This window comes from Hydractinia symbiolongicarpus, chromosome 1, assembly GCF_029227915.1.
Source record: "Hydractinia symbiolongicarpus strain clone_291-10 chromosome 1, HSymV2.1, whole genome shotgun sequence".
Lineage (NCBI taxonomy): Eukaryota > Metazoa > Cnidaria > Hydrozoa > Anthoathecata > Hydractiniidae > Hydractinia > Hydractinia symbiolongicarpus.
Window position 1 is genome coordinate 3,203,194 of NC_079875.1, and position 23,707 is coordinate 3,226,900.

General features: G+C 31.4%; 3 protein-coding genes across 3 annotated transcripts; all 3 read left to right on the forward strand.

Moving 5' to 3' along the window:
• The first annotated feature begins 7,140 nt into the window (after nt 1–7,140).
• LOC130630445 (TNF receptor-associated factor 5-like) lies at nt 7,141–16,964 on the forward strand. Its single transcript, XM_057443940.1, has 7 exons — nt 7,141–7,430; nt 10,186–10,234; nt 11,246–11,350; nt 11,982–12,146; nt 12,903–12,977; nt 13,431–13,505; nt 15,067–16,964. The coding sequence occupies exons 1-7, from the start codon at nt 7,240–7,242 to the stop codon at nt 16,240–16,242; spliced, it is 1,836 nt and encodes a 611-aa protein (XP_057299923.1). The 5' UTR covers nt 7,141–7,239; the 3' UTR covers nt 16,243–16,964.
• Nucleotides 16,965–18,522: 1,558 nt separating this feature from the next.
• On the forward strand, nt 18,523–19,413 carry LOC130640147 (uncharacterized). Its single transcript, XM_057449624.1, has one exon. The coding sequence runs from the start codon at nt 18,523–18,525 to the stop codon at nt 19,411–19,413; it is 891 nt and encodes a 296-aa protein (XP_057305607.1).
• Nucleotides 19,414–21,734: 2,321 nt separating this feature from the next.
• LOC130650306 (uncharacterized) lies at nt 21,735–22,565 on the forward strand. The gene has a single exon (XM_057457467.1). The coding sequence runs from the start codon at nt 21,735–21,737 to the stop codon at nt 22,563–22,565; it is 831 nt and encodes a 276-aa protein (XP_057313450.1).
• The last annotated feature ends 1,142 nt before the right edge of the window (nt 22,566–23,707 follow it).

Genomic DNA, 23,707 nt, shown 5'->3' on the forward strand with positions numbered 1-23,707 from the left:
GAAATCGCACATAAGGTGTAAATATATAACCCGCTGCTAATAACGATATAAATATATATACCCTTATGCCAAAAAAACTCTATGTTAGCATATATATATATAGGTTTCGCTACGTATGACACGGTATTAGATATTCACAAAGCATACGGACTGTTAAATGAAGTTCATAGCATAAAACGGAAATTGTGTTTACGAAAAAGATGGCTGTTCTTTTTGAGTATTCTCTACTCTTTCATTCAAAATAAATCTTTAAAAAAACATTTGAAGAAGAGCATGGTTTTATAAATTAATCATAGCAAGGTTCTGTAAGGTTTTTTCATGTTTTATTTTCAGTTTTGATTATATTATTGTTGCCAGACATGTTTTATAGCTAGCATCATAAAAAGCCAACCACCACCAACAGCTAGCTAGGAATATATATATATATATGTAGCCATGTTCTTTATACCTAGCTAAGTCTCCAGTTTATATTTAAGTGACTAGCTATTAGCTGCTGTAGCTAGCTAATGCTAGCTTTAAACTAAAGATTCCCAGTATATATATTCCCACAAAACACATCAAACGTTATTAACCCTGAAAATTTTAAACATTTTCCTGGTTTTTTTTGGTTTGCGAAGTTCTTTTCCTCCAAATATTCTGAAAATAAAGTTCAGAAATTACTTATTTTTAAAATGTAAATTTAATTTGTTTCAAATTGTGGTTTTGACATTTTCATGTAAGAATTTGTGGGCAAAAACCTTAATCAGCATGCTAAAAGAACTGACTTTTCTTAATTTAGAATTACTAAACACAACCATTTTCTTACATTTAGTGTAAACTTTTGTGCGTATGGCTTATATTTGATACACCCAAAAGAGCTACTTTGTTGATTTCAATTTTATACTCTTTGTAAGCTATTTTTTTCTTCTTTTTGACATTTTGAATTAACTTGTTGTTGTAGAAGGCATATAATATACATGCATATAAAAAAATGGAATTTTGCAAATTTCTGTTTTACCACTCAATTTTTACATTTTATAAGTTATTTGGAACAGAATGGTATGAAATAGACCAAAATACCTGATCTTAGTTGTTTTTAATTTACAGGCTGTGTCTGTGAAACTTTAAGGGGAACATTTGGTGGAAGACAATGGCATGACATATACTGATAGAACTGATTTTTGTTGTGTTAGATGTTATATCTGAACCTTTTTGACATTTTATGTTAATTTTGCGAGGAAGGACCATATATATATACACAGAAGAAGAATTCAATTTTACACCTTGCAAGCTTTGTTTTTCTATATTTTGTATAAATTCTTACTGGGGAGGACTCCGTGCAATATATCGAAATGTGTTCTAAATCGTATATAGTTTTGGAAATTTTGTGTAAGATTTAATGGGTAAGGGCTAGATGCAATATGTCAAAAAAACTTTTTTGTTGAATCAGAAGCACTCCCTACAACCATTCTTTTTTTTACAGTTTGTGAAGCTTTTGTGAGAAAAGAGTGTATGCAATATTATCGAAATAACTGATTTTTGTTGCAAACTGTTTTTCTTTGGCATTTTGGATTAAAATATTGTTTTAGAGGGCAAATGCAGTAGATATATGTACCGAAATAATACCTCTCATTTTTTACATTTTGATTAAACATTTGTGGGAGACCGTCGGTATGCGAAGGACCAAAATAAGAGATTTTAGTATTATTTAGAATTTGTATTTTGTGTTGCAAAATTGGTGCAAAAATTGACATAAATTGAACTTATATACAGATTGATTGCTGTTGTTTAACATGACTCATTATGACTTATATATATATTTTATGAAAAATTGTGACAGAATACTATGTGAGATTTGAAATTTTGTTTACTTTATTGATGGTAAAACAGCATGCAAATTGCTAAAAGGACTTTATTAATTTTAGATTTAAACACCGTTATTTTGTTGGCATTTTGTCTAAAGTTTGGTGAGGAAGGACCGTATGCAATATATCAAATAATGTTTTATTGCATTATAATTTATCCTTGCAAATCCCTTTTTAATACCTTAGATAAAAATTTCTACCTAGGCAAAATTTATTGTTTATTTTTCACATTTTGTGTCAACCTTTGGCAGGGTTTGCAATAAACTAACTGATTTTAACATATACAATGAGAGAGATTTGTGTTTAACATTGATCAGTTTTTTTGTATATATGTGGCGTTTTGAGTGATTTCAATTTTATGGGTGAGTTGTATGTTGAAATGCTTTTGAAAACTTCTTTCCGAATAATTTTCGCATTTGTCAGATGGTCAGATCAGTAATTTTAGTAGATTTAGATTTTAAATGTCACATATATACTGCAGTTGTTGGACACCTTAAATTTTTTTGGTCATTTATATAATAATGCAGATGTAAGATGCTACATAAATTAAATGAGAATACAGTGGATTCTTCCACGGGAAACAGCTAGTATGAGGATGAAACGCGTACGGGTTTCATCCTCGTAACAAAACACGCTACAAGCCCTGGAATCGAGGTTGCCACTGAATGCTAAGACGCAATATAAAGAAGAAAATGTAACACTAATTTTTTCGAACTATTTTATATTTATGTCATTCCTATTTAATGTAAACTTATTAAAACTTTCCAAAATTTGAGACTAGAACGTAATCATTGAAAATGTTGATAACAAGAACTTTCAACAAATTTTTATTAGCAATCCAAATGTCGTTAAAACAATGCACGTCACCCACGATAACACCAATTCCAAACGAGAAAAATATTGACAGGCAATTTCCTAAAGTAACTTAAAATATGTTAAACATGTATAAATAACCTGTTAACCTCATAAACAAAAATCGCTAATGCAATGCATCCCAGTTTAAGTGTGTTAATTAATTAATCCTCTGTAACTGAATTTGTTCTCTCCTTCCTTTCTCGTTGTTTGTTTACAGCATGCTACCATTTTAGTTTTTTAACGCTTGACTATGATCAGGTGTCTAGGTCTATTGTTTTATTGAGAGATTACCGTTGCTGACATCAGCGTGCTGAGACCAATCTCTATATATTATTGCATATCATTTTTGATTTATTAGGAAAATTGGACCTGTCGTCTCTTTTCTTATATCTAACATCGAGCCGGACACCAACCATACAAACAGTTATTGTAATAGCTATAAATTTTTCTAAAGAATTTATTGCTGTTCTAATGAGAAAGTTATCGCAAACTTCTAGGTAATTAATAGTCATATGGGACTTTGCTCGACATGTAGTGAAGGGGATGGAAAGTCGCAAAGTTTTGGACTTAGAAGTACCATCAATTAAGCGTCGCATCGCAAACCAGCTCTACGTGAGGTATTTTTGAAACCATTTAAAATAGTTTTAGATTTTGTAAAATTTATTTTCAATATATAAAATTTAGAAAAAATTTTTTTATAATATGATTTGCTATTTTGCATATACCTAACAAAGAATATCAGATGTTGTCGCATTCACAAGATAAAAAGACGTTACCTCGATTTAATTAAAAACACAGGCTGTCCAGCATGTAGTATTATGGGTTGTTAAGTACAATACCGTCATTGCGAAAAGTGATGTAACATTAAATTTTAACTTATGTACTGGATAATTCTACAAAATAATCTATTTAATCATGAAACTATTTGAAATTCTTTTAAATGCGATGAATAAAATGGTATTTAAAAAAAGTATTTTAATTAATAATTAATTAATAATTCATTTTATATGTCTACAGTTATTAAATAGCATACGGCTATGATATATCCTCACGAACTTATATGGCGGTAAACTTAATTTTAGGTAATAATTTTACCCGATTAGTCCTGCTAGCAATTTTGAAGTAGGCAGTATATAAAACTGTACTTAAAGTTAAGTCCCGTGACTTCTGATTTTTACAGAAATATTTAAAAAATGACTCTCGGTATAACGGATTTATACCAGTTTAATGAAATAGGGTCAAAATTTTTTGAAAAATCATCATAGTTCTAAATTTAGACATTTTTTGTATGCAGTTTTTGAATTTAGACTTTTTCTATAGACACTTATAACATTCTCCGGATTACTTTACCAGTACAAAAAGTCAGCCAAGAAAATTGGTTAGTGAGGTTCTATAGTAACATTTCCTAACGAATTTTTAGAAAGAAAAATAAAACAAGGACTGTTTTGAAGTTAAAATGAATAAAAGTCATGCCACAAATCTTTCTTATTGTTAGTTGAGATTTCCTCTTTCCTCTTTCCTTGAATTTTCAAAGCTTTTTACTCTATGTACGAAATAAGAAAAAGAAAAAATCTTTATAAATAAAGCATATATTCGGTAAAAATTTCTCTTATCCTCGAAAAAATCACAGAAAAAGAGTGCGGGATGACCCCCCACCGGTTAGGGTAGATAGGCAGTTTGCAGTAGGGCACGTAGTCATTTTAATACATTGGAATCCAACGGATAAAGTTTTAGTTGGAAATCAGATGGCAGATCTCTTACGGTTTCTTGCCTCACTCCGCTAATAGCTAGCTAGCAAAATAATACCTAACTAGCTGTTTCCCGTGGAAGAATCCACTGTATTCCATTTAATTTATGTAGCAGATATATGTCCATCAAAAAACAAACAATACAGCAGTGCGCATCTTACATCTGCATTATTATATAAATGACCAAAAAAATTAAAGGTGTCTAACAACTGCAGTATATATGTGACATTTAAAATCTAAATCTACTAAAATTACTGCTCTGACCATCTGACAAATGCGAAAATTATTCGGAAAAAAGTTTTTAAAAGCATTTCAACATACATCTCACCCATAAAATTTAAATCACTCAAAACGCCACATATATACAAAAAAGCTGATCAATGTCAAACACAAATCTCTCTCATTGTATATGTTAAAATCAGTTAGTTTATTGCAAACCCTGCCAAAGGTTGACACAAAATGTGAAAAATAAACAATAAATTTTGCCTAAGTAGAAATTTTTATATAAGGTGTTAAAAAGGGATTGCAAGGATAAATTATAATGCAATAAAACGTTATTTGAAATATTACATACGGTCCTTCCTCGCCAAACTTTAGACAAAATGCCAACAAAATAACGGTGTTTAAATCAAAAAATTAATAAAGTCCTTTTAGCAATTTGCATGCTGCTTTACCATCAATAAAGTAAACAAAATTTCAAATCTCACATAGTATTCTGTCACAAATGTTTCATAAAATATATATATAAGTCATAATGAGTCATGTTAAACAACAGCAATCAATCTGTATATAAGTTCATTTTATGTCAATTTTTGCACCAATTTTGCAACACAAAATACAAATTCTAAATAATACTAAAATCTCTTATTTTGGTTCTTCGCATACCGACGGTCTCCCACAAAAGTTTAATCAAAATGTAAAAAATGAGAGGTAACGACAAAATCAAAGTTTGCAAAATTTAATTATTTCGGTACATATATCTACTGCATATGCCCTCTAAAACAATATTTTAATCCAAAATGCCAAAGAAAAACAGTTTGCAACAAAAATCAGTTATTTCGATAATATTGCGTACACTCTTTCCTCACAAAAGCTTCACAAACTGTAAAAAAAAGAATGGTTGTAGGGAGTGCTTCTGATTCAACAAAAAAAGTTTTTTTGACATATTGCATCTAGCCCTTACCCATTAAATCTTACACAAAATTTCCAAACCTATATACGATTTAGAACAAATCAAATTTAAATCAAGAAGGATCAGTCATTTCGATATATTGCACGGAGTCCTCCCCAGTAAGAATTTATACAAAATATAGAAAAACAAAGCTTGCAAGGTGTAAAATTGAATTCTTCTTCTGTGTATATATATATGGTCCTTCCTCGCAAAATTAACATAAAATGTCAAAAAGGTTCAGATATAACATCTAACACAACAAAAATCAGTTCTATCAGTATATGTCATGCCATTGTCTTCCATCAAATGTTCCCCTTAAAGTTTCACAGACACAGCCTGTAAATTAAAAACAACTAAGATCAGGTATTTTGGTCTATTTCATACCATTCTGTTCCAAATAACTTATAAAATGTAAAAATTGAGTGGTAAAACAGAAATTTGCAAAATTCCATTTTTTTATATGCATGTATATTATATGCCTTCTACAACAATAAGTTAATTCAAAATGTCAAAAAGAAGAAAAAAATAGCTTACAAAGAGTATAAAATTGAAATCAACAAAGTAGCTCTTTTGGTGTATCAAATATAAGCCATACGCACAAAAGTTTACACTAAATGTAAGAAAATGGTTGTGTTTAGTAATTCTAAATTAAGAAAAGTCAGTTCTTTTAGCATGTTAATTAAGGTTTTTGCCCACAAATTCTTACATGAAAATGTCAAAACCACAATTTGAAACAAATTAAATTTACATTTTAAAAATAAGTAATTTCTGAACTTTATTTTCAGAATATTTGGAGGAAAAGAACTTCGCAAACCAAAAAAAACCAGGAAAATGTTTAAATTTTCAGGGTTAATAACGTTTGATGTGTTTTGTGGGAATATATATACTGGGAATCTTTAGTTTAAAGCTAGCATTAGCTAGCTACAGCAGCTAATAGCTAGTCACTTAAATATAAACTGGAGACTTAGCTAGGTATAAAGAACATGGCTACATATATATATATTCCTAGCTAGCTAGCTAGTTGTTGGTGGTGGTTGGCTTTTTATGATGCTAGCTATAAAACATGTCTGGCAACAATAATATAATCAAAACTGAAAATAAAACATGAAAAAACCTTACAGAACCTTGCTATGATTAATTTATAAAACCATGCTCTTCTTCAAATGTTTTTTTAAAGATTTATTTTGAATGAAAGAGTAGAGAATACTCAAAAAGAACAGCCATCTTTTTCGTAAACACAATTTCCATTTTATGCTAGGAACTTCATTTAACAGTCCGTATGCTTTGTGAATATCTAATACCGTTTCATATGTAGCGATACCTATATATATGCTAACATAGAGTTTTTTAGCATAAGGGTATATAGTTATATCGTTATTAGCAGCGGGTTATATATTTACACCTTATGTGCGATTTCTATGAAGTACATCCCTAGTCTTTTTAGTTAAATTTTAGCGTACAGCCACGTCATAAGAAAGTGACCCGTGATTTCCGTGTCATGGACTCACAGTTTTACTCACGCAAGGGAATTAATATATAAGATACACAGTGGACTATCGACATAACATAACCAACCTCCAAGGGAAATAGGATAAAGTTCGTTATATCGATAATAGTGAATATGGAAAGTGGTTACGACGTTGAAGTTGTTTCAAATGATCTTCCTGCGATGTATTGTCCAATTTGTCTGAAGTTGATGTACTTACCTATTCAGTTTAAATGCTCACATGCATTGTGTAAGCCATGTTTTGATATTTTAAAGTCGACATTTGAAGAATCAGATGATAGTGATGATGATGACGATGATGGTGTGTAAGTAGAAAAAAAAATTGCACTGCATTCACTGCATTATAGGGCATTTTTAGTTTCTCTTAAACCATTCAAAATACTTCTTGACAAAGATTTGCTAGCGGCTAGCTAATTTGTGGTTATTCCTGACAGACTTTCTAGAATTTACCTAAGTTATCTCTGAAAGAAATATATAATAGTTTGTACTTAATTCTATTGACCTGTCAACAAAAAAGACAACCCTCAAAGAAAACAGTTGTATGACTCTATTAACCATGTGTTTATTATCAAGCAAATTGTATCGAATTAAGCTTCTTCAAAAACTCAGTCCCCAACAAACAGTCATTTAAGATTCAAGGTTCAATATTGTAGTACTGATAAAACTCTTGCCACTACACCAAAGCTTTCTTTTCTTGTTGAGAGAGGAAATAATGTTGACTGAAATTCTTTTTTTTATGGACCATCTTTTATACATCAAAAATATATATTTTTAAAATAAACAGTTTTTATGCGACTCGACATAAAACACCTGCACCTTTTACAGTATATGTGATCATCATGGGTGTTAACCATGATAAAGTGTCAGCACCGATGTGTGTTCAGTGCAAAGGTATATACTCTTTTCACATAAATATAAAAAATGCTTTACTGTTACAGAATCCGATTCACACCATCTTGAATTGCCCAAAAGCTTAAAGTCCAATGATATTTTTATAAGAACAAATCCTCGCTTCTGCAAGCTCTAGCATCTTTTTTGCTTGTCACACAGTAGATTTAAAAACATTGCCTAAAATGATAAAATTAAAAATTATATATATGTCAATTTTGTTTAGTTCATGGTAGCTACAATTTTGCCAGTCAAGTAAAATGTTGAAAATGTTTGTTGTGATGAGCAGGTTAGCAAATGCTAAAACTGCTTGTGTTAATGAGTATTTTTAAAAAGTACATCTAGTTTGCTTTGCCAGATATTAAACATCTTTTTTCCTAATTACACAAAGGTCAAGAAGAAGGACAATATTCAGCTTAATCCACAGGGTGCAAAAGCAATAAAAGAAGAAAAATAGTGCTCAAGAATCTGGTTGAGATCATGTCTTTAGTGTACAGTTATATTGTATATCCTTCGACAAATATAAGAAGTAGAGGAAAAAATTACAAACATGATCATTCAACTAAAATTGGTTTCAACATTGGAAAGTTCATTGAATGGATAATAAAAAAATCAATTATTTGATACAAAAAAGATATACTTTTTTTATCTCCAATTGCCAAAATAATGTTTACCCTAAGGGTAAAAATTTTCCCAGATAGAAAATTTGTGGATTTGGCCGCAAACCGCAAAATTAAATATACCTGCAAAAATTTTCAAGAATCTCAATCCATGAATTAAATACCTTAAAAATATACCATTTAGCCCCTTGCGAAATTAAATACCCGCAAAATTTTGTACCATTAAGGTAATTAAAAATAAAATGAATTGATTACTGGGATATTGCCAAACCAACTTTAAATTTTTATTCAATTGTCTCAGGTGATAAAATGTTTTTGCCAATGTTGCACGCATATCAAAATCACAAGCACTAAAAAACAAGCCTCTTGTTTAAGCCTCTTGTTTTAAGAATAAAACTATATAAAATTTAAAGACTCATATGTTGTCTAATGGAAAGGCCCGTTTATTATTACACATTTTATTGAGATAGGCATTGTTAGATTGATTCAGAGATCTCTGCAAATCAAGTTTTTGGTGTGACACTTTGTTTAATGGATAAATGTTACATTTACTTAACCTGTAAATGTAGTCAGTATAAATAAAGTTGAAGAGCTTGTCTGAAGTAAATAATGTTACGTAAATAATTTCTCACCTGACAGAGATATTATACCTTTTTGACTAATTTTTACGCGTATTAAATTTCATGCGTATTAAATTTCGCGCAGCTAGACAAATTTTTTTCTGCGCATATTAATTTTTGCGTAATAGTTAAAAGTATTTTTCACGCATATTAATTTTGCACATTCGAAATTTTCTTGAATTTAAAATTTTAATTGACCACTTTGAAAAGATAGATTACATATTATTTATTTTGTATAACTGACTAACTGTTGACTGTTTCAGTTATTTCGCTAGCAAAAACTATTCTCAAAGAAAAAATAATTTATGCGCATATTATTTTTTCGCCATCACCATTTTGAACTTAAATTCTGTACTAAATTTTGCACAAAAACAGAAATTTTTGCACGACTGTGTGAAAATTCATATGCGCAAATGTTAGTACGAATTAGTTAATGATTTATTAAAATCATTGACCAAAGATAATATTATTTTGCTTATGTGCTGTGTTTTGTTTAATGTGTTTTGAAGGCAACAAGTGTTGCTGACTGAATTTTACACAGTGAAAAGTAGTACCTTCACAAAACATTGCTGAGGCAAGATTTATATACCTTTGCAATCACTGATTGCAAGGTAAATTGCAAGGGCTGTTTTTCACTACCTATGTATGGTGTGCTACAGGGTAGAATTTTACAATCCATACTTTTTAAGCTTTACCTTGCAGAATTATTCACATGCATTGAGTCAAAATCAATCCAATATGCAGATGGCACAACCCTTTATGAGTTGTGTAAATGCGTCAAAGTACTGCCTATACAATACAAACACTGGAATTGTTCAAGATTTTGTGTAAAAAGAGAGGGGGGATCTGCCAACTATACCTTAATTGAACCATGTGCTACATAAAAGGTGTGTGCTAAATGCAATAATTACAATATATATTTTTGTTTTTAGCCCTAATTTGGTTTGTCCTACTTGCAAAAAGGCTATCGATAAAATGGAGGTAATTTTCCATCTTATTCATTGACCAACGCTTTTTAAAAGTTTCTTGATTCAACGAACCACATGTTTAAAAAATTACCACTTAACTATTCAGTCATTGAATGACTATATATTTTACTCTAGGCTTCAGCAGTCTTGATGGGCCATGATTTTTGTTGGTTATTATAAGTTAGGGAGATAATTAGGGGATTGAAAGTAACCAATCAGATTACAGCAATTAAAGTAATTAACATTTTCTCGACCTAGATGGAAACTACAGCTTGATTAAAATCCCAGTCTATAATCATTCTTCAAGCTATAGTCAGCAATCTCTCTTTTTTTCTGTACCAGCATTACTCATGGCCTTTTGTGTTTCTGCAGACAAACATCCCTACATTAAACATCCCTACCAATTGTAATAAGAAAGGCTGCAATAGGTGACTCCAACTTAATTAGATAGTAGCTTACGATCGGTCAGCCTGTGAAATAAAAATAATTTTTTGATAATGTTTTGTCGGACGACAACAAAAATAATAATAAAGAAAAACGCATTAACAACAGTGGTCGTATAAAGTATATTACGTTATTGATTCACCTTGTTTAGTAGAATTATAGATTGACATTTACAGCCCTTATAATTAGATTTTTTTATGGCGGCAGTAAAACTGCTGACGTGAAAAGTTTTTGAGAAAATAAGGGTTGGTTGGGCTAGTAGAACAACTATTTAAGTTGGGGTATCCATAACAAATTAGTCAGGAGATTCCAAAAATGTTTATGCTAAAGCAGCCTCCCCAAGCTAATTTAAGTGATATATTAATATTAATTAATAGCCGTCGTCTGTTTGTGTGCCTGTTACGGAAACACGGTATATGATATATAAAGGATGGCGAGCCCGTGGAATTTTTCACCGGGTGATGGCTAGTACCAAAGACTTAGTGAAACAGAAATGAAAAATAACTGCGTAAAAACAGAAAAGTAAAAATGTGTAAAAATGCATAAAATTAAAATGAATTAATAAATTTTTTTATTTTAGTGTTACCAAGACAATTTGTTGCACCGCATGATTCTTAGTGTGGCAGTAAAATGTCCAAATCATAACAATGGCTGTACATGGGAGGGTGATTTGGGAAACATTGACGTATGTATCTATGTTATTAATTCCTACAACTTAATATTTTTACTTGTAATAGAGAAATAAGTATTTTTGTAAAACAGTATGCCACAAAAGTATGTTCTGTAAAGCTACATATTTTTAAGTACATATAAATGTACCTGAGGCTTGTTGTGTTTTTGTTTTACCCTTTTTGGATTTAGTTGTTCTTTGTATTCTGCAAAGGTAAATCTTGTACACTATTGCTTCCCTTAAATTTTTTTATAAATATTTTAGAGAAAACAGAAAAATATGGGTCAGGTTAGGTGTTAAAGAGGTTATATGATTACAAACAGATTTGTATAATAAAAGGGGATCTTTTGTGTATTAAAGAAAATATCTGAAATTACAGATTAATCTTGTCCTTCTTGCCGACCCAAAAAGCAGCGCCACTTTTTTTTTAAAGGAGGGAGGGAGGGCGCAGTTATTAGAGCGGGGTTTTATAAAAAAATATGAGATATCAATTTTAAAACTTGATCACAAAGGTCAAAGTATTATTCAAGAAACCTTTTGATGCCATGCAGCATATTAAAGAGTTTCTCAACCGCTTTACATCATCAGAAAAGTATTATATTACAGTTGGCTGTTTTTTGTCATTTTTACATCCATTGTCATATAGGCTCACCTCAAAAACTCTTGTGCTGCTGTTTTGGTAACATGCTCCTTTGAAGGATGTTTGGAGAAAATGGTAAAGGCGGATTTGACAGAACATCATGATATTTGTCCATATCGCACAGTTGAGTGTGTATATTGTGACAAAGAGTATTGCATGAAAAAAGAACTTGTGAGTTTATTGATGATTTTTATTTATACACCTACAAATCAAAAATATGGAATTACCTAAATGTGTGGAGAATTATGTCACTTAAAAAAAGCAATGGGTGGAATAAAAATTGAAAATTTGACTGCTGTAGTCCAAAGCGTTCTCCACATAATTTAAAAGCAAAAAAGTATTAAATGCAGACCATGTACTCTTTAACAGACCATAACTTTCTTATTTAATAAAAAGGTTATGAGTACTTGGCCAAACAGTAGATAATCAGTGTATTTATCATTTAAAACATAAAAAATTGAAAATTTCTTGTGAAGTATCCACCATTTTGAATGTTTTACTTTTCAGCTTGGCTTTTAACTTACTGTATAGTTTTGTAAAGGGAACTTAACGTCAGAATTACTTCACAATAACAAAATAAACACACATTTCTTTTACGGATTTAAACTTTCTGCTTGGTTGGCATTAAGCTTGGTATCCATTTTAAAGTGTTGAGACAGTGTTGTACAACAGTCACACAACTTTATTGAAAACACATGTCATACAACTAACCGACGCAAGGGATGTCGCACAACAAAGTCAAACAAATACGAATTTTAAAGAAACCTAACTGTAGACAATATGTTACCCTTTCTCTATTATCACTATTGATTGTTGCCTTCTAAGATTTAAAATAATAAAATACACAATTTAAATAACAGTTTTTGTACTTTTGTTGAACCTATGCTTTTCAGGTAAAGTGATTTTGGTAACTAATTATATTTTTAGAGTCACAATGCCCAATGTAAGCGATACCCAATTAACTGCAAATTCAATTGTGGTAATGTTGTTGCAAGAGACAGTGTAAGTTTTGTTTTTATCATCGACCTCTAAAAAAATTGCAGCACTAAATAAATAATTATATACTCGTAAGTAAGTAGAGCCGCGTATTTTATATTTCTAATATACAATAGAAGTAATACAATTTCGGGTTGATTTCGATCATCAAATCGTTGAAGGTCTTGTGTTTGGGACTTATTTACTATACCAGATTGCCTGATGTACGTTTTGAAATGTTCTAAAATAACAACAAACACCTTTTTGCAATTTTGAAAACCCACACAATGGAAGAAGTGAATGCGTAAAATTTAGATTAAATTTTAAAACAGGGATTTATTCCGCATTTTACCCTATCCTAGATATTTTTCATCGTAATCTAAGCGAATGAGGGAAATGCAAGGAAATTTAGTCAAAAATATTAGGACAATGAGTTAATCTTGAGTGGACTTCTTGAATTTTTTTTCTTTATCTTCACAGGCTGCTGAACATTATGAAGAGTGTGAACTCAGAGAAGTAGCATGTCCCTATCAATTTTGTGGTTGTGAGAAAAAGGTATGTAAGATTTTTTGAACTAGAAAATTTTTCAAAAATTTAGTGTCGCAAACATGTTTTAGGGTTTTTTACACATTCGGTGGTAAAAAAGTGTGTTTTTTCAGATGCCTTTGTCGTGGTGGCTGTCGGGTAACACTATTGCGATTTTTCGTCCACCTTATCAGGAAAAAAAAGTCGGGGGAATTTTAATATCCCTGTAGATAACTTCACAAGGGAATTTGAATCAATTTTTTTTATTTATCTATGTATATCTTTCATACAAAAACAACTAAGAAATTAAGTACAAAACTCCAATCCAAAACAAATATGTCGTTTTTTTTGGACTATTGATTTTATAGTTGTATGATTGTTTCATGTTTGTTTAAACATAAAATTTCTATTTTTGTTTCCATTATGTTTTTTATGTCCCGATCCTTTTTTGTAATCTTCTTTACAATTTATTAAGGTGGTAACAATGAGAAAAAAACTGTAGGATAAAAGAAAAAAAATCGGGTAATTGACTTTTTTTTTCCCGATAAGGTATTTACAAATTTAAAATATCGATGAGCACCATATCATAGTTTAGCGTCTAAGCAAGTATTTATAAATGCCACGAAATGGGACTCCTCGTCTTTCTAAACCACTCGGCCACCAACCACTTGCATCGCCGAACTTTATAGTGTTGTTTTTCCTTTTTCCAAATATCTAATTTTTTGAAGTTGGTTAACCACAATGTATTATTGGAACTTCTCTCAAAATTAATTTAAACATTGCGTTCAAACGTAGTTGATACTTGTGTGCTTCTTTATTAAAAAAAATTATCAAGATTTAAGGACTATATTCATCATACATTCATACAAAACATGCAGCATGTATTTAAAATTAAGTAAGTAAACTAAGTATTTAAAAAATTCATTTGTTTTCACATTTCAGCCCACTTCATTAACCCTATGCATAGGTGTGAAGTTGAGACACACCAACGTATTTTCCCACCCCGAACTTCCAAGGATATTTCAAATTGGCCAACTAAAAACTAGTTTTCAATTTTACGACATCTTACAATGAATGTGTGATCAAACTTGTTGTTTTTTCTTCTGATGTTTTGAAATCGTTTGTAAGAGTTTTGCGCGTTTTATTTCAATATTTTTTGTGAGATGCAATGAAAGTGTAATTTTTAAAACATAAAATTTAATGTTAAAATTCACAAAGTTTTTTTCTGTACTTATCTTAATTACCTATATTAAGTTTTATGAAATCTGAAATATTGTGCTACAGCATACTAACATGCAGTAAAACTGATTTTCTGAAATATGAAAGTAATATAAATATGGAACATTGAAAGCAATAGCATCTCAAGGTTGCCTCAATTCAGTTAATTGACATGTTATGGTAGTGTGACCACTCCTTGCATTTAAATATCTCTGTGATTCGATTACAAACAAGTCAGTTATACTTGCCCATCTCAATATATGTATAAATAAGAGTGAGTTGGAATAAACGGAAGGGATAAATACTCTAGTATGAAATAATCGTTCACAAAATTTAAATCCATATAAAGATCAAACCACTTATTTATTTACAGGTTGTCTGGAAGTCTGTAGAAAAACATATTGCTGAAGCAGTGGAATATCACCTTTCTCTGACGGTGAGGACTACTGCTCTACATAACGTCTCCTGCGAAAAATTAGGTGCAAAAATGGACGAAAAATTTGAAATATTGAACAAAAAGATGTCCGCAGATATGTCGGCTTTAGAAAACAGAGTCAATAGAAAAATTTCAACTGTTTTAAATAAAGTTGAGATTCTGAGTAACAATGTCATGAAGAAAGATAGGATGTTGATGAACACAGCAACAGCATGTGTTGCATTTGTGTCCAAGTTGGTAGAAAATGCAGATACTTTGTTAAATCTAAAGGAGATGGTGGCAAAATTTGACGAATGGTGCGTTGAGACATTTGAAGAAGGAATGTTTACTGAATTGAAATTCGATATGAAAATTTCCGTAAGTGCTAAGTACAATGAATTGAAGACGAAAATAGAGGACATAACAGAAGAAATTCGTGAACGCAAGGAAAGGCTTCAACTTTTTGCAGATGAACTTGGTGGCACGATGGATACAGATGGATTAAGTGAGGATCAATCTTTAGCATCGTCGCTAAACAATACCAACAAAATTGAAGAAGAGATAGGTGCGTTAAAAACGGTTCTCGCTAAAAAGTATCGCGAAAATTACTGTTTCGCTTACCAAGAGAGGTTTAAGATCTTCGTTGAAAACTTAAACAAAAAAGCATGGAATAACCATCAATGCGTTTGGAAGATTGATCTGTCGAAATTACGCGAAGGTAGAAATATGTTCTATAAAGTCGACAGGGATTATTTTGCTGCAAAACTGTTACCAGAAGAACAGGCTACCAGGGAAGAAAAAGAAATCACCATTGTTACTGTTAATGTTGTTAATAATGAAGAAATTTCTGTTGTTAAAAAGGAAAATGAGGAGTATTATCCCCAATTACACGTGCAAAAAAATGGTGACGAAATAAATTTTGATTATCGTTTTTACAAACAAGCATCGTGGATTAATGCTTCTGTTTGCATTTTCAACCAAACTGATTTCGATCATATCAGCTCGTATCGAAATCATATTTGCTCGTCATATAGTGCCAAAAAAATGAGAGACGTGCATGAAGTTCTGTCCAGGTTTCGTCAAAGCGAGTTATTGGCAGAGAATCGGATATATATCCGATTTAATATTACATGAAACTTTTTTTACGTAAACAACACAAAGTTTTGACTAAGGCCTAATTTTGCCGAAGGTTTAGCAATAATTATGAAACTGAAAGTTTTAGAATGTTTTTTTAATGTTTGTTATTTTCTGCAAAAAAAATCTAGAATGTTTATTATTTTCTCCTTTTTTGAGCAAAATTTCCAAAAGTATGGAGAAAAAAAATTAGTGTTTGCTCTTAAAATTTGTCTTGAAAACCTCCTAAATTTCACTGCACTCTCCTAGAGCAATTTTAAATCTGTGGCCATCTATCACAAACTTTCGCGAATGGTAATTTTTAAAACTATCACAAGACAAAGTTTGCAAAATACTTTAAAAATCATAAAATTTTTGTTTGATCAATGTAAGCTGTATAATCGTTTTTTGTAGTGTTCTTTTGATTGTAAAAAACATATCTCGTTGTGAACATGTAGTAAGCTTTTAGGGAGTTTTCTTGTATGTATTTTTGTGTATGTATGTATTTTTATCAATAAAGATTTTAGATAGCTCTATTTTAGATAGCATTTTTTGGTGTGAGTGCGTTGCCAATAGAATTCTTATGAAGTTTTGTTTTGTTGGTTTAAATGCAATAGTGTTATGTTCTTATTTTTTCTTAATTAATATTTTATATACATGTTTAAATATGTAATGATGCGTGTTGTGAATCCTATGACAAAAATTGAATGAACTATTTTTGTAAGAGTAGCACAGGATATCAATTTCAATGTTTTGATTTTTTTATTACCCGATTTATAATTTGTAAAATTATCGGCCCTTCTAAAAGAGTGCAGTTAAGATTCTACAGTGCAATTACGATATAATTACTGTAGAAGAAGCGCCAATCAAGAAAAAATAGGTCATCGTGTGATTAGAAGATTAAAGGTACTGTCCAGTAAATATATAATAATAAAAAAGTAGCCTGAACTGAATTCAATTTATCTTACTTGTTACTAAAATATAATTGCTTCTCCCTCATAACTCGAAAACATTTCCTTATGTTTACAAATATCCCATATTGCATCTTTTCAAAAGCAAATTCAGATGGCAGCGATCCCTTATGAAATGGAGGGTAAAATAATATGTTTGTTGTGGCAGAAGCGTTGAGTTCTCCGGGAATCAAAACGTAAATAGAAAACGATCGTTATTGAGAATGGCATGGTCAAGTTAACAAATTTAGTTAAACTTGTGAAAGTCAATTTAGGTTGTATTTAAATGCTTTGTTCTTTACTTTTGTACCAAGATGTAAGTAATATCAAGTTTTAATTCTTACCGGACAGCACCTTTAATAACTCCCCCCTGCAAATTTCTACTAACGCGCATGCTCCTTTCTTTAAAAACACGCCTCACTTAGAAAATATGTAATGTTTTCTCTTAAGTTTGTTAAAAGGTTGTTATTTTTCTTTTTTTTCATAAATTTTTCATATCTCCCTAAAGTTGAAAGTTTTTTGTAAAAGGGTACCTCTCTCCTCTACGGATGTGTGACAAGGCGTATATATATATACCTTTGTACAAGTGCTCAGCCCAGTGTCACGATTAATTTTTAACTTATTCCGCACAACAAAATAATATTGGCCGACTGTTGTTTTGGGTAACAACGGGTTGTAAACTGTGTTTTTATTCCGCTGAAGTTGCAGGAAAGTTTTTTCTTTTTTAAAAAATATATTTACACCCGAAACTCTGATTAATCGCTCCACAAAGTATATAACGCCTAGTAACATAGTCACTTTTGTCTTTACCCGTCCTTTTAACACTGGGTCTCCCAACTACTTTTATATTGTGGAAACACACAAAATTGACGTCAATATGTTTTGTTAAACGAAATTATGTGAAGATATGTTTAAAGACTCCTTACAATAACTACAAAACATTCAAACTAGAGTTTTAACCCTATTCAAGCTGGTGGTAGGGGCTAAAAAGGAGCCCCTCTCGCGTATTGTGATAACTTTTAAAGTACGCCATATTATGGGCTAAACTTTTCTGACTTTTCATCAAATTTAGTAAGCTCCACGAATATATAAAAATTTTTGATATGGCACATCTGTCAACAGGTGGTATCAAAGAAAATTAAAAATGTAGAAATTGTGTTTTTATATTCATTTTATGTATTTTCTATAGGTTTTTTAAACATTTTGTTTGTTTATGGGTTATAATCCTTAACTATATGTCTTAAATTAATTTTTCAAATTTGTCATATATTTAATCTTTCTATATTTCTTTTCTATAATATCGCTGACGCATTGACGTCATTCATTTTTTTTTTATCTCAACGATGTTCCAATGACTTACAACGATGTTCCAATGACTTACAATGATTTTCCAATGACTTACAATGATGTTCCAATGACTTACAACGATGTTCCAATGACTTACAATGATGTTCCAATGACTTACAACCATGTTCCAATGACTTACAACCATGTTCCAATGACTTACAACGATGTTCCAATGACTTACAACGATGTTCCAATGACTTACAACGATGTTCCAATGACTTACAACGATGTTCCAATGACTTACAACGATGTTCCAATGACTTACAACGATGTTCCAATGACTTACAACGATGTTCCAATGACTTACAACGATGTTCCAATGACTTACAACGATGTTCCAATGACTTACAATGATGTTCCAATGACTTACAATGATGTTCCAATGACTTACAATGATGTTCCAACGACTTACAATGATGTTCCAATGACTTACAACGATGTTCCAATGACTTACAACGATGTTCCAATGACTTACAACGATGTTCCAATGACTTACAACGATGTTCCAATGACTTACAACCATGTTCCAATGACTTACAATGATGTTCCAATGACTTACAACCATGTTCCAATGACTTACAATGATGTTCCAACGACTCACAATGATGTTCCAATGACTTACAATGATGTTCCAATGACTTACAACCATGTTCCAATGACTTACAATGATGTTCCAATGACTTACAACGATGTTCCAATGACTTACAATGATGTTCCAATGACTTACAACGATGTTCCAATGACTTACAACCATGTTCCAATGACTTACAACCATGTTCCAATGACTTACAACCATGTTCCAATGACTTACGATGATGTTCCAATGACTTACAACCATGTTCCACTGACTTACAACCATGTTCCACTGACTTACAACCATGTTCCAATGAAATAGACCGCCCGGGTTAATCTTAAAAATTTGGCAAGTTTTCCAAAATAGGCGCAAAAACACGGATCTCTCAATTTACTTAGAGGAATTCCTCTCCTGTTTTATACTTGTTTTGATTTGTTTCCAAAATATTAGCTGGGAAAGAAGCTTCGTCCCAGCCACCATCTTTTCTCCCGAATGTAAATAAATTGCTTTGCGGGAGAGGTTGTGGAGTCAACTCACAAGGTAATTTTGCTGGCTTAGTCGTGTCTGACGATTTGTGTTTTTTTGTGTTTTAATATAACATGTACTGAAAATGAGTAATGACTTGTTCTGCTACTTTCCTCACGAAAAAAGTTGTGGGCTTTCGGTTTAGTAAAAAGGTGTGCAAATGTGTAAAAAAAGTACAGAAATATCCTAATAGACAGTGTTTGTTGTTTACATTTTGACTCGGCAAACGTCTTTGATTCTCTAGCACCCAGACTTAAAATTCACGCAACCTTGTCCCAAAGGCCTATAAAAATTTTTTGATATAAAGATGAAAGACGTCCATGACACGAAAAACAAATAAACTTGAAGCAATAAAAAAAGAAAGAAAGAAGAAACAACAACAACAACAAGTACGTATTTTATCCCCGATATTACAAGAACGCTACATTTCCTGCGATCGACGTTGAATGAAACAATAATAGCCAAACAATAAATAAGAATAATGACCAGCCTGGTTAGAATTTTCATATTCTCATAAAAAAGCCGTATCATAGAGAAGCCCTGGCCACACCACAAATTGACTCTGTAAATGAGCTCGTTGTTTCTTAGGAATGCTGAAAAAATGAATGCTTTCTTTAGCGCTAAGACATTATATAATTATTCACAAAATTAAACTTAGTTATACTAGTTTACCTTCTTCTTTTATTCTAAGTTTCGTTTAAGGGGTTTTGTGGCAGAATGTTTTTTTGTAATCCTGGATCCGTCAAACTGGATTTAATCGGGGAGAAAAGAACAACAAAATGACGGCTTTCGATTAGTATGCTGTAAACACAAGTAGGTGGCTTGATATTTGTTTTTTCATTTCGAATTTTATTTAAATTTTTGCGGTACAACACGAGGTAATTATTTATTATTATGTAAAGAAAGACCATTGCTAAAGCAAAATTTTTTTCAATTTTTAGCTCTGCACATAAGCCAGAAATTTGCCAAAAATTGGTTTCCTCCATTTTTTTCATGTTGCGTGATCTGTCAGAACAATTTAGGGCGGCAAAATAAAAGTCCATTACCAATCTAAAAAGTGTCGCGTAGCCTATTCGTTATGGCGTTTGTTTAGTAATCACAAGGTCCGTGGTTCGGTGTACAGTGTGGGCATGTTTAGCCTGTGTCTTTATCGCATGTGTAAACACATGCCATGCAAGCCAAAATGCGAAGGAAATACCGAATTATACTCGATGTATACCTTCAGAACACATTGGTAAAAGTGTTTCCAATAAATAAATATTCAGAATAATAATTATAAAACCATATTAAACAATACGTCAGAGAAGGACAACAATATTTTTGGCTAACTATTTCCTTACCGCGAAATAAGGTTTACTCAAAATTATTCACCACGGAGCCAAAACTAGAAGAACAAGGGTATGTCGAAAAATGTCTATTGATGTAAACACCTCTCGATGTTGTTTATGTTAAACCTATTTACGTACAAAATATGCACTGCAATATCACTGATTCCATTACCTTCCTCACCCTATGACGTAAAATATGTTTCAATAAAAACTTCGAATGGTTTCAATTTCCAACGACATTCGTAGCTTCTATCAATTATTTATTATTTTTAGCGAACTTAATTTTTTGTTTTTATTATAACTCTTCTTGGTAAGTAATACTAAAAAACGCTATGACGCTCACAAAGAGCTGAAAGGACCGCGCGAGAGTATATTTCTGATTATGTGTTCCTTTGAAAATCATAAACCGAGCCATTATAATTAACAAAACATAGACAAAACTATTCAAACTATAAAACTATTCAAATTACTTAAGTTTGTCTCGTTTCTACCCAATCAACGTCAAAAGCAATGATAACGATCAAACGTTGTATTAAAAAAGCTAAACAAAAAAAAATGAAAATCCTTGAGTTTTATTTTTGAACAGCTTTTTTACACATTTGGATATACTGTATATACATTTACATGGTTTAACCTTTTCATTATTGAGAGACTCAACAACATTTGGATATGATGGTGACAGAGATACTCTAGTCATTCGATATCACTTTTTAAGGAGCCTTCGCAGAGACATGCAAACATAATCATACAATAAGCATAAAACTGTGTTAAAACTTCACATTACACAGCATGGAAAGCATAGCATTTTACATTGTGCAGTATATCTTGATTATAGTTGCAATTTTTACTAATTTACTTGGAATTTACTGTTTGTACGCACAAAAACAAAGAAAGGACAATCAACGTATTTTTTTGTACGCACTTAGTTCATGCGAAACATTATTGGAGGTGACCTGGATTGTGATATGGGCCTTTGAAATAAAACCTCCAATGAAAATGATGAATCTAGCCCTTTCCGCGTCAATGGGATTCCGATTTACATTCTACTTGATAATGCTATCAATTACATTAGATAGATTAATATGTGTTTTGCTTCATATAAAATATAACTATTACATCACAAATAAAGTTGTTCGTAGAGTAATGTATGGTTGTTACTTTGCTGGCCTGACACTCATAATAACGATATATCTTGGTAATCCTTTCGTATTATTTGTAGGGGTATCATACGCTCTCGTAGTTTGCGACGGTTTGGTGTTCTTAACATTTCTTTTTTCCTATGCTTGGATTGGATTAAAATTAAAGCGTCATCGAAATGACTTATCTCAAAATCAAAACAAAAGATCTCTAAGAAAGCAACATGGCATTCCAGCTTTAATTATTATTTCGTATATTCCGTTATATCTCATACCAGATTTGTTGTTTCAGTTTAAATTTTCTGGAATTGAGAAATGGATTATTACCATCCTCTGGAGCATTGCTTTTATCCTAGACCCTATCATATACACGTTTCTAGATCAACGAACCAGACATGTAGCATTGAACCTATTTAAGTGTTGCTCCTCCAAAATTAATACTACAGGTGTCTATTGTAATGCCAATTTAGATTCTAAAGTGTAATTCCTATTGAACGCAATCGGTCGTTTAACATGAAAGACTGCAAAAAGAGATTCTATCATTAATTTTGTTGTAACAGCAGCAGTAAAGAAGAGTTTGAAAATCTGATAGCTTAACGGCGAACTTCTTGTATAAGCGACCTATTTGATTGATTGAGTGGAAATAATGTGAATGTGAAATATATCTCCATATCTTACCATCTCTAATAATCCTAAACTAATGTAAATTAGAATGTAAAATCTGCATGTAAATATATAGAAATTTTTAGTAAACTTTCTTTTGCCATACATATAACAAAGAAAGGCGTATTATAATTTTTAAGAAGATTTTCGTGTACATAGTGCTTATACCAAACAATTTTCTTGCATAACGCCTCGTGGACACTTATCTTCCAAACAAAATACTGTCACCAGATCAATGACCATTCTTTAATGACTGTTATAAGTTATTTTGTATCTGGAATGTACAGGAACAAGACAGAATTTCAGAAAACTGACAAAACACGATAAAACATTCAAATGTTTTTACGATGCATCAAAGACCATGTCAGAGTGTTCAAATGAGATGTCAGCAGAATGAATTTTCTTGAAAATTGTGGCACACCCGAATGTAACTCTTAAATGGTTTACTGCTAACAGAGAAGGTTAACGGAATTTAGATGCACATGTATTTTGCAATCTGGAACTTAGTTACTGGTTTCAATCTATTTAGCAACACAGAGAACACCCTTGTACATTATTAAATTGGATAGAATTTGAATGCATAAAAATATTTCAAACCCTACCTCTAATAGGGGATGGCACATTATTTCACCCTCCTTTCCAAACTTCTGAGGAAAACTTTTGTTGACGATGAGATTTTTCATAGAGTACTTTTAATTTTCTTCAATTTGTCATTAAAAGAGTCCTAATGACGTCTTAGGTTTTGCTAACATCATCAAAATTAAAAACTATACAATCTCATAAATTATTTTTTGAGCAACCCAACGATGTATGTATAAAGAGCAGTTGCAGAGATAGGGAAATGTTTGTTCTAGCGCAGTCGCGTGCGCGTATGCATTGACGTCACAACAAATCCAGTACCCTGCGGTACCATACCATGTATAGCTATGGAATTCAAGGGGTAAAGTACCTAATAGGCGGTGT